The sequence below is a fragment of the Tachypleus tridentatus genome, chromosome 1 (genome assembly GCF_004210375.1).
Source record: "Tachypleus tridentatus isolate NWPU-2018 chromosome 1, ASM421037v1, whole genome shotgun sequence".
NCBI lineage: Eukaryota > Metazoa > Arthropoda > Merostomata > Xiphosura > Limulidae > Tachypleus > Tachypleus tridentatus.
In genome coordinates, this window is record NC_134825.1 from 176,499,325 (window position 1) to 176,514,671 (window position 15,347).

General features: G+C 33.7%; 1 protein-coding gene across 2 annotated transcripts; it reads left to right on the forward strand.

Moving 5' to 3' along the window:
• The first annotated feature begins 8,224 nt into the window (after positions 1–8,224).
• Positions 8,225–13,811, forward strand: LOC143230933 (uncharacterized). 2 transcript variants are annotated; one of them, XM_076465263.1, is made up of 2 exons: positions 8,225–8,558; positions 11,792–13,811. In XM_076465263.1, the coding sequence occupies exons 1-2, from the start codon at positions 8,388–8,390 to the stop codon at positions 12,002–12,004; spliced, it is 384 nt and encodes a 127-aa protein (XP_076321378.1). In that variant the 5' UTR covers positions 8,225–8,387; the 3' UTR covers positions 12,005–13,811. The 2 variants fall into 2 exon arrangements, 1 of the variants encoding a protein (XP_076321378.1); XR_013016699.1 differs by lacking the exon at positions 8,225–8,558 and adding an exon at positions 8,565–9,211 and having other exon boundaries at positions 11,792–11,970.
• Positions 13,812–15,347: the final 1,536 nt, after the last annotated feature.

Genomic DNA, 15,347 nt, shown 5'->3' on the forward strand with positions numbered 1-15,347 from the left:
TTCGGATTTACAATGCTAAAATCAGGGATTCGATTATTCTTGGCTCATACAGCTGATAATCCGATATGGATTTACTGTAAGAAAATACACGCTTCTAAAAATAATTTACTTTAACGCTCGCACTATATAAACTAAATAACGTTCTCGTATTAAACATAAAATGAACAGTCGTTTATATCTTGTTAGTGTGTTTAGAATTAAGCACAAAGCTACACAACGGGCTATCTGTGTTCTGTCTACCACGTGTATCGAAATCCGATTTTTAGAATACAAGTCCGTAGACATACCATTGTGCCACTCGGGGCCTTATGACGCCGACACCCGAGAACGTATATGTCTAATAATTATTATGTGTTCTTACGTGGGTAATTTAATCAAATAAAAATCACTTAATGTCGCTTCATCATTAGTTAAAAAGTAGGCTTAACTGCTTCACGTATCATCAACCTACCACAGTAAAACTTTAAAAAACACGAGAAGATTCAGAAATACAAGTTCTATTCTTTCTTGCTTTTTATGTGCATTCTTTATTTGTTGTTATAAAAGTGATTCAAATGCAACAAAAACTGGAAATTTGAGTTAGATTTTGTAAGATAATGAAAATATAATAATAAGACATTTTTCACGAGTGTTCAGGTGAACAGTTCATGTATTATGTATATCAATGCAGTAATTAAAGTTGCACGTTCACTGAATGATTCAAAACTTATGTGGTGGTATAATGAGTTAGACACAGTTTGTGGGGCAATAAAAATTGTACTTAGTATAAATAGATGTGTACTGTTATGAGTTATTTAGGATAAATAATTGTAGTTTCATACAATATTTATTTGTAGTCATGTATAATTTAATGATAGTTTCGAGGTAGGTCAAATTGACCAGTCATATCGTTACAGTAGAGAAAACAACAGATAAAATTTAAAATTTTAGTGAAAAAGTTTGATATTTAGGAAGTTTTAAAGATTATGCAAAATAAACTTGACAATTTTAGAAGTCACTGAACAACAGCAATAGGTATTATCTACTTTCAAGAACAACAAAGATACAAACTGAAATAAGATCAGGTTATTGTATTTTGAGGCTTGCACATATTTAAAACGAAACAAATAGAAATCATAATAACTGTTATGAAACCATAACAAGATAGAAAAATATGGTACATACATACACTGCTGGCCAAAATCTTAAGGCCAATGAACATAAAGAAAACATATGCATTTTGGTTGTTAGACTCAACCATTTATTTGAGTAGAGCTTTGAAAGATGAAAATAAGAAAAGGGAAATACTGATAAAAACATTTTTAGCATTTAATAGGAAAAATGTGAACACTATGAAATTAGTCTAAATACTAGCTGGTCAAAAGTTTAAGAACATACTGAAATGAAACGTTAATTGGTAAACACGTAATGAAATTTAGTCATTTGTGTTCAAGCATTAGCATTGTCAACTTCTCCCACTGACATCTCCTGTGCTACATTGGGTAAAAAATGGCAAAGGCTAAAAAGTTGACACAGTTTGAACGTGGCAGAATTATCGAGCTGCAAAAGCAAGGTCTCTTTTAACGTGCCATCGCTGGTGAGTAAAACTGCTGTTGCAAATTTCTTAAACTACCCTGAGGGATACGAAAAGAAAATTTCATGTGGTCGGCCCAAGAAAATTTCACCAGCGTTGAGCAGGAGGATTCGACAGGTTGTCCAGCAAGAACCAGCCGATCGTTGAACCAGATTAAGGCCCTTACAGATGCAGAATGCAGCTCAAGAATAATAAGACGACATCTACGAGAGAAAGGCTTTAAAAACCATAAACGTCTTCAAAGGCCACGCCTCCTTCCACACCACGAAACAGCTCGATTAAACCTTGCTGAGAACACCAAACATGGGACGTAGAACAGTGGATGAAGGTTTTATTCTCTGATGAGGAAAAATTTAACCTGGATGGTTCATATGGCTTCCAAAGTTACTGGTACGATAAGGATACCCCACCGGAGACATTTTCTACACGACACAGTGAAGGAGGTTCCATCATGATTTGGGGTGCTTTCTCCTTCCATGGAATAATGGAGCTTCAGGTTATACAGGGGCGTCAAATAGCAACTGGCTACATTGGCATGTTGAATAGAGCATGCTTATTGACTGAAGGCCCTCGCTTATGTGGAAATGACTGGATCTTTCAGCAGGACGATGCTGCAATCCACAATGCCCGCAGGACAAAGGACTTTTTCATGGCGAATAACGTGATTCTTTTGGACCATCCAGCTTGTTCGCCCGAACTGAACCCCATTGAAAATGTTTGGAGGTGGATGGCAAGAGAAGTCTATAGAAATGAATGTCAATTCAAAACAGTGCATGATCTTCGTGAAGCCATCTTCACCACTTGGAATAAAATTCCAGCCAGTCTTCTGCAAACGCTTATATCGACCATGCCAAAGCGAATGTTTGCATTTATTCGCAATGACAGCCGTGCGACTCATTACTGAGATCTCTTGTTGGGCATTTTCTACCATGTTTAGGACTTCTTTTTGGTATGGTCTTAAACTTTTGACCAGCTAGTATTTAGGCTAATTTCATAGTGTTCACATTTTCCCTATTAAAAGTTAAAAAGTTTATTTTCATCTTTCGAAGCTCGACTCAAATAAGTGGTTGAGTCTAACAATGCAAAATGCATATTTTTTCTTTATATTCATTGGCCTTAAGATTTTAGCCAGCAGTGTTTAATAATACGCGTCAACTGCACCAAAATAGCTCTTTCCTACTTATTCTGTAGTATTTTCAGCTTAAACTAATTTCTTCAACAGAGTTTTATGTAGCTCAATTTGGGATGAAGGGCACGATAAATTATGAAGCAAATCTGAATTTTACTGTTCTAAATGAGCTCAAGCGAAGACATAAGATTGGATAACGTGTCAAAATGGTAGTAGTCTTAATTCAAAGCAATGGACAAACACAGTATACGTACTCGCATCAGGATACTGGTCAGTTATATGCTGCTGGACATATGAATTAATTAGCAGATTTTATCTCAAGATGTCTTAATTCCTGTATGGACTTTTTCAACATGTTTCTTAGATAATATCAAACGTTAGATTCATACTTAATAAGTGAGACTAATTTCGTGATTGGCCATTCAACATAGTAAAAGCTGTACCTTAAAGATATTATGTGCCCCACTAGTGAAGTGACACAAATATTTTGTAGAATGTTCAACCTAACACAACGTCTTTAACAGGTAGAGCAGTTGTTATTTATAAAATAATGCAGAAATAAAAGCTGAGATAAAGGAAAAAAATTATAATTTTAATGTAGTAAGTATTTGAATGCTTGAATTCCACACATTGTTACATGAATAAGTTAGGAACGACTTCAAACCGTACTTTCTATAACAACAACTTAAATACATTTTCACTGTGTTTCTTTGAATAAAGACAGTATATTGTGGTTTGTATGTAGTTTCTCTTTATTTATTGGAAGTTCATTTATCCCGGAAAACACAATTATGTCGCTGTAAACATCTTGACCTTTATCTCGTTATCATGTCACAACTTTATAATTTATCTCTCAAACTTAATGCGGGTTTTAATGATGTCAGGTGTTATATCGTTGGGCAGATTCTTTTAGGTTATTTAGTCAGTATAATCTGAAATCGATGTTACAATAATGAATCAGTTTATTTCATTATTGAATATAACAATGCTACATCCATATTCGCTTGTAAGTTATTGGCCTTATTTCATAAACGTATTTTAAATACAACATTTCCATACAAACTTCGAGCTTTAGTCGAATGTGTTTTCTTAGAGCAAAGCCACAGCGTGTCTACCGAGGGGAATCGAATCCCTGTTTTTAGTGTTGTAAATCCGTAGACTTACCGTTGTCTTAGCGGGGGACGGTTTAGTCGACAACAAACATGTAACTTAACGGAATAGTTGATTAAAAGAACGGATGTGACAAACCTCGCTGTTAACATTTAGCACGTCGCTATCTGGTTGAATAGCCTCTTCATTTCTTACGCATTACACAATGTCCAAATTTTAATATAAATTTATCTACCATTGCTTTATTATCACGATTAGCAGTTTTCTTTATAGACCAACCAAATAACAGTATTGAAAGCCCACTTACAACACTAATATGTTACTTAAACTGATATTTTAAATCTCAATACTTTATAACAGTTTAAACTAAAAACTACACAATGGACTTCCGGTACTGTTGCCACACATGGGATTTGAAATTTTTTTATCATTTTAAGCTTAATACTTGTCCATCGAGCTACTGGAGGATTACATTTGGTTAGTTTGTTTAGAATTAAGCTCAAAGCTATACAATGGGCTATCTGTGCTCTGCCCATCACGGGTATCGAAATCCGGTTTTTAGTAAGTCCGTAGACATACATATTGTTAGTCTTAATACTATTATAGGCGATATCCTTCTGTAATTGCATTCAAATTATGCGATTTGTCATGTCTTTCACCGTGATATTTCGCATTTTTGTTAATATACATATGGAAAAGTAAGGTGCCAAGGGGTTGAAAAGGTAGGCTTAAATACGTTAAGAATAAAATCTTTGACTTAAAATTTTAAGCGTTATAAGTTACCATTAAATTACGGCCCGGCATGGTCTAGCGCGTGCAGGCGTGCGATCTCATTTGTAATAGGTCGCGGGTTCGCGCAGTGCCGATCAAGGCGTCGCGCTAACTTACATGTTCTCGCTCTCCCAGCCGTCAGTTAAACCAAAGATTAACTTTAAGGCAAATCATGGACGATCAATCCCACTATTCGTTGATAAAAGAGTAGCCCAAGAGTTGGCGGTGGGTGGTGATGACTAGTTGCCTTCCCTCTAGTCTTACCCTGCTAAATTAGGGACGGCTAGCACAGATAGTCCTCGAGTAGCTTTGTGCGAAATTCCCAAACAAACAAAACCATTAAATTAGGCATGTATTACTTCCTTGTCGTGAAATAGGAAGCAGGGAATAATTATTTAGTAAATGTTTGTTTGTTCTTTTAATTTCGCACAAAGAAACGCGTGGACTACCTGCGCTACCTGTCCCTAATTTAGCAGTGTAAAACTAGAGGGAAGGCAACTAGTCATCACCACCCACCTCCAACTCTGGAGCTACTCTTTTCCAACGAATAGTGGGATTGACCGTCACATTATAACATCCCCACGGCTGAAAGGGGAAGCATGTTTGGTACGACCGGGATTCGAACCCGCGACCCTCGGCTTACGAGTGAAATGCCTTAACACGCTTTTCTATGCCGGGCCCATTTAGTAAATCTAGTAGTAGTAACTCTACTTTCATTGGAAAATTAGATTCAGTTTATCACTTTTATTGGTACTATACTCAGACCCGGAGGTAAAAAACTATGTAGTGTTTAAGCTGAATTTTCTTTTTTCAATTACATTTGTCTAAAGATATCTTACAACCAGAATTTAAATTAACCTTTAAGTAGATAAATTTTTAAATGTACTTTTGTAGTGCAGTGAACTAAATATATGTATATAGTAAGTTATGGTGAAGGAAATGGCTCATTCTCCATATTATTTTTTTAGTTTTTGCCTGAGTAGACAACTTAGATAGACAACATAAAATACAGGAAGAAAAATGTACTTAAAATTGAAATTTTATTATATAAAGTTTTGTTGTCAAGAATTAACAGGTTCAGTGGGGCTTTATTAGAAAAATAATAATTAACATGAATACTTACAGCCATCTCTTTCATTACAATTTATAAGTAGGTCCAAAAGTCTGTTTCATCAGTATTGAGGAAATCAATTATAATTAAACTGTACAATGTTAGTAATTATAATTATCTTAGTTTTTACTATATTGTGAAACTTCTTTTCCTATTGTACAAAGTAATATGACTGCTGTCTATTATTTTTTTTAAACTATTGTTTGACACGATATACCAAAGAGAAATAATTTAGGTTTAAAGTAATAACTTATACATTGTGTTAGTGATTACTGTACAGAAAGGATAACAAATAAACCCATCATTGAGAAATCAGGAAGGTCCTATGTTACAGCATTTGAAACGTAAATTTTGCAGGATTTTGTGATTGTTAACATCATAAAATAGTATAGTTTGTTCATAAGAAATTCATAAACTGTACTCTTGAGGGCTCTTGAAGTAGTAACACATTTTCACATCCATATTCTACATTATGTGTTCTGTGCCTCATTCACTAACATTAACAGAATCTAATACATTCATCAAAGTTCTCAAGATAGAGTTTAGTGTATTAGTTACTGCTATTAGTTAGTACAGCCTGTTCAACAGCTATAAGGTTGATTAGATTATATTTATAAAAGAACTAAGAGTTGTGTTCAACTTTTCCAGAGTTGGGAGCTTCTTAAGAATCCAGTAGTTTTAATTCTTAATAGATGTGGTTCTGATTGGAAAAGGGTAACAGGGAAGATTAAATTTACTTTATAAAGAGAAAGACATAAACTAAAAACTAAAGGAGACAATAAGTTTAATTGCTTTATGTTAACAGATATAATGTCAGACTTGCAGAACTTGGGGAAAGCTGTAGATTTGGTTACAAAAGAATCAGATCATAAAGTGCTTGGGAGAGAAAGCTGACTGACAGCTTTAAAACGAATGACAAGGATTATTGTGTTAAAAGTAAACAAAAATGTTAGAATGGGGATTGAATCATTAAGGTTACTCATGGTAAAGTTTGTGATATAAAACTGAGATAACTTCTGTTTCTACAAGACAGATAGTTAGCAAATATTCTTGATTTTTATTTTTTATTCTTGATAAAAAATAAAAAAAACCTGAGGGATTTAAAATGGGAGCAAATAGTATTTTCTTGAGAATTTTAAAGGAGGTCAAAGGTCAGATTACAAGTCTCTTTGTTTGAGTTTTGTTAGGTCAATGGGTAGTGCTTAAAAATTGGAAAATTACTAATGTTACTTTTTTTTTGAGTTTCTAGAGTTACCTAAGAAGTTTTAGACTAGTTTGTTCTACTTCACTTCTTCCATGTTAAAATTGTAGGATATGTGATAAGTGAATGTTTGCAAATTCATATATTGAAAAATTGTATTATTACAAAAACAACAGTGAATGAGATGGATTCACTAAAGGGAAATGTACCCTTGTATCTTTACTCAACAAAATGTTGCAACAGTTATGGTCAAACAAAAACAACTTATTATGAAATAGCAACATATAATCCACAATAAAACTTTCAAACAACTAGAATACAAATTTTACATCTCAGAATAAAAACAGTTAGTGAACCATTACTTGGTCAGATTTAGGTACAAACATCACAAATCTCAATGTGATTAGTTTCAGTAAATGTTAAAAGAATTTTGAAAAAGAACCAGAAGAAAAACGTGGTTCACCACAGAATATCACAATGATCCAAAATCAAACCACTTAGTATCATGAACAGCATCAAGAGTTGTCATTTTCATGAACAAGAAAGGCTTTTTATTTAGTGGTTAGACTATGATATTACATCCCATGTGACTAGCTATTATCATAAATCCACTTAATATTTGATAACATTAAGATCTGTAGATCACCACTGAGGGAAGTTAGTGTGAATTTCATAATACTTACATATATATTCAAAATTAACATGTTATAAATATAAGGTGAAGTAGCATTTTAAAATATATAAAAATTCATACTTCAATTAAATGATAAAAAGAATAATAAATGAACAGTAAACAAAACTACAGCAGAATAAAGGTAGGGTTCATTATTTCACATGATTTATAGTTTTTTAAAATTAAACTTGTTATTTTCATTGTACAGTAAATTTTTCTTATCATTGTTATCAGTACAATATTTAGAGAATTAAGGATGTGGGACAGTTAAAATATAATAATTTTTTATTTAAATTTAGGTGCCGTAGAAATATAAGTTAAAAATTACGGCCAAGTAATTTTTCAATAACTTCTTCCGGCTAGGCCTTGTCCTTTCTCAAAGTTCGTGTAGCAGAGAGCCTTTGCGATCGTTCGCTTAAAAAATTGGGTCATAGGCGAGTGACGTCACTTAAGGTAAACAAAGCCAGTCGCCGTCTACTTTCAATCTATGCGCCATTCTGTCAATGAAAGCTGTGCGTTTATGTGAAAATAATTATCTTTATTTTTCCTGGACAAATGTCATTTGACAGGCCTGGTGAATACAGTTATAAGTAACTAAAAAACTATGGGTTTTCGTTGTGCTGTTTATGGATGTGGGAACATTCCCAAAGAAAGGAGATATCTCTGCACGAATTTCCACCCAAGTCAGACAGAAAACGGCACGTGGCATGGACAAATTTCATATCAAGAACTCGTGATAAATGGATACCGACCGTAAGCTGCCATGTATGCAGTGAACACTTTTTTGAATCAGACTTCGAAAATAAATTACAATTTCATATGGGATTTGCAAAAAAACTAGTGCTAAAGAAAGACGCAGTGCCCAGCGTGTATCCTAAGTGCGAGGGAGATCCATCAAGCACGGCGAGCAGCAGAGGCACATCGCACTCTTGTTCACAGACAGATGATAGCCATGGTCAATCAGCTGTTCAAATACGAAGGGTATACAGGGTAAGCTCAAGTTTAAGCTAATGTGTTAGCCGCAAGATAGAATTGTAAGCAACCATTCAGGTTTTATAAACACACTACCAGATCTGCTAGAACAAAAAATGTTTATGAAGTTTCAGCTGTAATTTGCTATAAAGGGATGGACAAACAATTGCTTACGTTATTTCTTTTTCATGTTTATAACACTTTCTTTTAGGAACTTTCATTGGAATTTCGAGACGTCAATATGCAACATAAAAAAATGCTAGATCTACAATATCATGTATGAAATATGACCTCAATTATGTTTGATTTTCCATTCGTAACGTATACTTAGTTATATGCATATACATCGGAGCAGGTACAGAATACAGTATAAAGATAGTCTATCATGATATTAGACATACATCTAGATATGTATCCATTACTTGGGAAAATAAATATTGACTAGAATTTACTCATACATTTACTATGTTATCGCTCATGTGACCGTGCTGACGGCTATAAATTTCATGACGTTAGCAGTGTAAGCCAGTTTTTTTATGACATCGTAGCTTGTAACTTAAAAAAAAAAGAAATCCATACCAAGAACGATCGAACAACTGCCAGACCTGATCTGTTTCGGCCAACGTGTCAACATTAGACACATTAACGTCTGCAAGCTCTGTTTTGTACACGTAAGTGCGATTGACACTTTATATCTATTTTTATTTTCTCCTTTTGTCGCCATTTTTGTTTACCTCATGCCATGTAGGTTTGCCCGCCCAGTTCGCTTCCCCCAGTTTTGTTTTAAAACTAGTCAGTCGTAATTAAACATGGCTTGGAATAACATGAGTTTGAGAATTTCGATAGTTTCTTTAATAGTATTATTTTTAGTGTGATACGATATACATATTAGGATACGAAAAATATCTAGTTGTCTGTGGTATTTAACGCCTGCTCGTTACGTGAATATGTTAATTTTTTGACGATTAAAATGTCAAGCAGGCACATGCTTCTTATATACTTAAATAACGTTTAATAGAAGTAGTTTTCTGTTAGAGGGAAAAATCGTTATATTATTATTATGCAAAAAAAAGGTTTAGAAAACGGAGAAAAGTAAAGTAATGTTTTGTTACCTAGTTACGTAGTCTTGTTTATACTATTTTGTACATCAGAGTATTGCAGAAACAAACTGATTTGTGATAGTATACTTTTCAGAATTTAAGTTTTATTTATCACCTAAAAGTTAATTTGTTGTAACTTATTTCATTTCATATATTCAGGAAAACCTTATAATGGTTAGAGAAGCACTTTTTTACACAAATGAAAAACGTACACAAAGTAAAATAATGTTGACAGAAGTGCTATAATTTATGTTAGGCCTAATTTTACATCTGTAAGGATGTTTCCAACATACGTTTGTTACATGCCTTCATGTATTTTAGTGTAACGCTGTGTTAAATACAGTAGCATTGTTTTAAAACTAGCATATTTAACTAAATGTGTTATAAATAACCGTCTAAAAAATTCCAGTGTGGATAACAGTACTTGAGATAAACTACATTGTTCGTTTGTGACAAAAGAGGGCACAGATAAACATTACAGAATCCACCAGGTTTTATCTTTACTATCTAAAGTAAAATAAAAGAATTATGTCATTCCTAAGTAACTAAAATATATTGCTATAATAACAATAACTGCAGCAACATAAAATAAATGAATAACAAATAAGATACTGTACAAATTAAAAAATGTGCAATTTAAATGAATAGTCCATGTTTGTGATGATGGAAAAAACCACTATAAGGAAAAATGTATCTCAAGATAGCTGGTGTGTGCATTAGAATAAATTAGAGAACAATGTTTGGACCTTCTTAGGTCATCTTCAGGTTAACAAAGGAGTACTGCATGTTGTTTAGTGTCAGTGAAGGTTGTTTGATCTGGAAGTCCAGGTAAAAAACCTTCCACATCAAGAAACTTTCACTCACACATTTAAATTGTACATTTTCTAACAGATACAGTATTTTGTTATCATAGCATTGTATTTTAGTTAGTAAGCTAACAGATAATGTGATTCTTATACTTTAGATAATGGAGATAGAATGTGTTGAATTCTAAACAATTTATCTGTGCCCCCCTATGTTATAAACAGTGTTGTTTATGTTGAGTATCGTAATCCTTTTTTATTGTGAAACTTTATTTTCCTCTGAACACATCAATTTCCAGTGATGATTTATTACATTGTATGGGATGCTATCCAAGTTTGGAATTAATCTAACCAGAAAAGTCTCTTTTTTTTTCTTTTTTTTATGTCAAGTAATTACAATGATGTGATATACCCAGTAGTATAATGAGTGAAAATACTTAGGACAATATTTCTGTGATTATAAGGACTTAGTACATCACATGAAAGCAGTTTTGTAGCCTCGGTTTATCTCAACATCCAGTCGTACATTATCTTATAACTATCCATCTTGACATTATGACACTGTCATAAAGGTGTCATGTTCAAACCACAAAACTCCTTTCTGTAGCTTTCAAAAATTCATCTATATAATGTGGATGACAGATTTTAAGATGCTCTGTTTGGCAACTTGACTGGTGTGTATTTATATAGATTAGCATGAATATTTTTTCATTTTCTAACTCCTCAGAGTATACAAAAGTTGAATGGATATATCTTAAAAGCAACTTGTGTGAGCATAACTTTAGTCACTTTTTGTGACAGAAACCAATCTTAATTTTGTTCTGTAGTGTTGTCTGGGGCACATAAACTTTTGCCACTGACATTTGTGTTTATAGATTCTCAACTTTTACAAAATGTTGCAGTTTTCAAATTTCAGCTAAGATATGACTTCTTGCATCACTTCTCCAGATGGTCCTGGCACTCCCAAGTTTATCGATATTCTATTTTTGGATAGAATTGACATTTCTGCCTTGGAAATACTGAATCCCTTATCTCTGGGATTTGGCTGTATGAATAGTTTGCATTTTATGTATTTTTCTCAAAGGCAACAAGTTTTCAGTGGCAGCATAATACCAAAACAGTGTACAAGTGTAGTTCTCATATGTGCCATTGTACCACAACTGTATTGGGTATGTGGTAGTCATGTGACTTGCTGATTTTTAGATTGCAAATCATTTATGGGTAACATATTCAATCATCTTTATAAGGCTTGAAGTGATGATATTTTAAAGATAATGAACAGAGGAGGTGTTATAAATGATAGTATTAACTATTAACTATTGATTCCTTACATTTACTTATCTTTTAGAAACCATATTTAAGAATAAACTTGGAGCAGTCTGGTGATTCACCACAAGATGGCATTATTTCAAAGTTCAGTGAGAGTGATGGTGAAGTTCAAGATTGTTCAGAACATGATGTTGTGAAGATAAAAAATGAAGCAGATCCAAAAAAGTATGTGGACCCTGGGTCAGAAGTTTTATCAGGTGAGTATAAACATGTTAATAAGTATATTCATTAACCGTGTGGCACACACACACACACACACACACACACACACACACACACACACACACACACACACACATGTATAAAAGTAAGTAGAATATACTATTTCATATTTGAACTTTGGTTTTGTATTTCAGTTAGTTTTAGATATAGTGAGGTTTCTTTACCAAGTTTTGTACCAGGAAAAAATGCTTGTGTGATATATTTTTAAATGATAGATAAACATCAATATGTTATACATTAATCTGAATTTTTATAATATTTCACCTTCATTTAGTCATATAATATTAGTTTTGTTGCTTGGACTTTATTTTAATAAGTAACAAAAGGATTAATATTGTAAAACATATTTAAAATATATGATTTAAAAATTGAAGTCTCATGAGTTTGTCATTTTTATTTATAGTACATAGAGTTTCATGATGATGGCATTACAAGGTAGGTAAACCTGACTGAAATTGTAAACATAGTTAAATATAAATTGACAAAAACACACAGCTTAATTTTACAATAATTATTTCCAATATGATATCTTACCATCTCTCACAGAAGATTTTCTTGACAAGTACTGTTTCCTGTCTGTACAAACACGTAAATGTTCATGCTGTAAATGATATGAGTGTGACCCTATCCCTATCGCAGCTAGCACCCTCTCTAGTCGTGTTCTCATTAATCACTTCTCAATTGGCAGTCTTACTGTGCAGATGTGTTTGTTTTTTTGTTTATAATTTAATTATTATATTCTTGCAGTTTTATCTTTGTGTCTAATTCAGTTATTGTCAGTTTCCACTTTTTTGGGAGAGTCGTGATTTATTTTCATTATCTACTTTCCCTTTCCTGTTTTTTTGTTCAACTCTTTGACTTTGTGAGTTGTGCACTCAAATTTACTGTCATGATCACAGGGTCAGTACCAGAGTTATTGACTCTTATCCAACTTGGATAAGATGGTTGTGATTTGTATGGTATTATATAATCAATGTTCTGAATACCCTGATGAGTGGACTATCATACCAGAGCATAGGTGTGTCCGTACGGGTTGAAGTGTTTTTTTTTTCCTCTCTCTCCTGAATATGTTTATCTGTTGCATATTGTTTTGTGGATCTTACCCAAGCCTCTTCTCTCTTTGCAGACTTGATTAATCAGGTTTCTTGGGTTTTGTCTTTGTTTCCTGTTTTCTTTTAAGACTCTACTCATGTTATTCTAGGGGATTAATCTTTGAACCATTATTTAGTTTTTCATCCTTGTGTGGACATTTCGGTTTTCTGCTAGTTGTTTTGGGGAACAATTGCATTTGGGGAGTTGATAAGCCTTGTATCCCACATACGTTGGTCTATCACATTTCTGCTTTTATGGTTTCGACTACCCATAATTGGAGTTGTATCTTTTGGAATTTGTTCTTCCTATGAGGAGTGTGGATCCTGATATTTTGATTAATTTTACTTACTCCATTTTTTCTGTATTTTTCTTATGATATCCACTATTATCTGTGTATTTTTCTCCCTTCTCCTGCTGGTTGAGGCTTCTTATCTCTCTCAGTAAGGGTTTGTGTTGATCCATAGTAATCTCTATTTTGGTCCTGTGTCACTCCTTTCTTTTTTGGCCCTTGTTTTATAGATTTTGCTGCTCTGCTGTTGGGTTATTCTAGATCAGGTTATTGTTTTATCTCAGGTTTGTATTCTCTTCTATTTCATTATGTAAATTGTGCATAACACCTTCTTTTATGTAAGGAGTTTTTTGGGTTTCCAGACTCTTTGGAATCTGAGGTTGATTCAACCCATCTGCATAATTCCTTTTCTAATTTTCCATTCCTATTGTGTCATCACCCAACATTTTTCCCCTCAGTGGAATCCTGTCTCTTTACTGTTATTGAAGAGGAGTTTATTCTTTTTTAGGGATTTATTCTTGTCTTTGTTTTGTTGTTGTTGTTGTAATTAAGATGGGAGATTTGTGTCCAGTTTTGGTTTATCTCAGAACTGTTTCTCTATCATTTTGATGTTCATCATGGATTCATAATTAACTATTCATTGTATTTTTACTTGTGGTTGTAAATGAAGTAGTGCAGCGTGTCAGCTACGTATATACATATTCTCATCTCCCTAGCATCCATACATTTCTTTTGTTTTGTTCATCATAAATGTGTTTCAGTTTCAGGCTTTTCTGTACAGACTTGCCTTGGCTCCTTGTGTGTTCTGCCAAATTATCAGGACCTTTTCTCGACAGTTTCATTTCCAGTGCCTTTGTTTACATCATAACATGGATGACTGGCCAACTCTGCCCTGTATATCGCATTTTCTTCTTCAGAAAAATACCTGTATGGGTTGACTTATCAAGGTGGGAAGTCGTTTCTTCTCGGTATGTTTCTTACCTGTTGAAACCAGCCTTCTTTCTATGAGTTGATGGCTGTGGAATGTTTTGTATGTGTTGTCTCCTATTCTTTCTTTCTTCTGCATGTGAGGTTCTATATCTTTTAGGGACGTGGCCTTCTCTCAGAGCCCTCATTCATTTTGGTCATGCCCAAATGCCATTTTCACTTGGTTTTGAATGACCAGTAATGCATTTTTTGCTGCTCTTATTCTTTCTTTCACTTCCAGTCTTGAGTTTCTCTGATGATTAGATTGGACCAATATTACTGCAGTATTTTTCTCTTTTCCTCCTTGTCTGAATTATCACCTTCTAACAGATGTTTTGTTGAACATTTTTTGAAACTAGAGAGTTTCTGTGTCGAGGAACTCTCTTTGAACTCTTGCTGTTTATCAGGTAGTATTTACCTTTCTACTCACTCTTCAAGACCAGGTGGGGATGATCCACTCTGACATTTATACAGCAGTGTCCTGTATTACCAGACATAGAGGCATCATAGTGATACCTTTATTTTTGAACTTTGGATTGTCTGTGCTGGGCCAACTGCCATCAAATCATTTTGTTGACATATCTTATTACAGATGCCCTAAATCTGGTCACAGATCAATTATCCTGTTCTGATAGGATTCTACTGATAGTAGTATTTGTATTCTCTCATTTTTTTGAGTTGTGTGAGCTTTGGAGTGTCTTTAATTTGGACTTTTTACCTCTTGTCTTGATACACACTTTTCTTGTTTTTGATCTGTATTTGTATTTTTTTTTGAGTTGTGTGAGCTTTGGAGTGTCTTTAATTTGGACTTTTGCCTCTTGTCTTGATACACACTTTTCTTGTTTTTTTGATCTGTTCCTCACCCACTGGTGAGAGCAGTTGCTGCTTTCAGTCATTCTCTATTGCCTGCCTTCCCCATCCTGTTTTTCTCCAGGATTTGAACCTCATTGTTTTCCTTCATGCTCTAACTTATCTTCCTTTTAAACCTTTCTCATCATGATTGTTA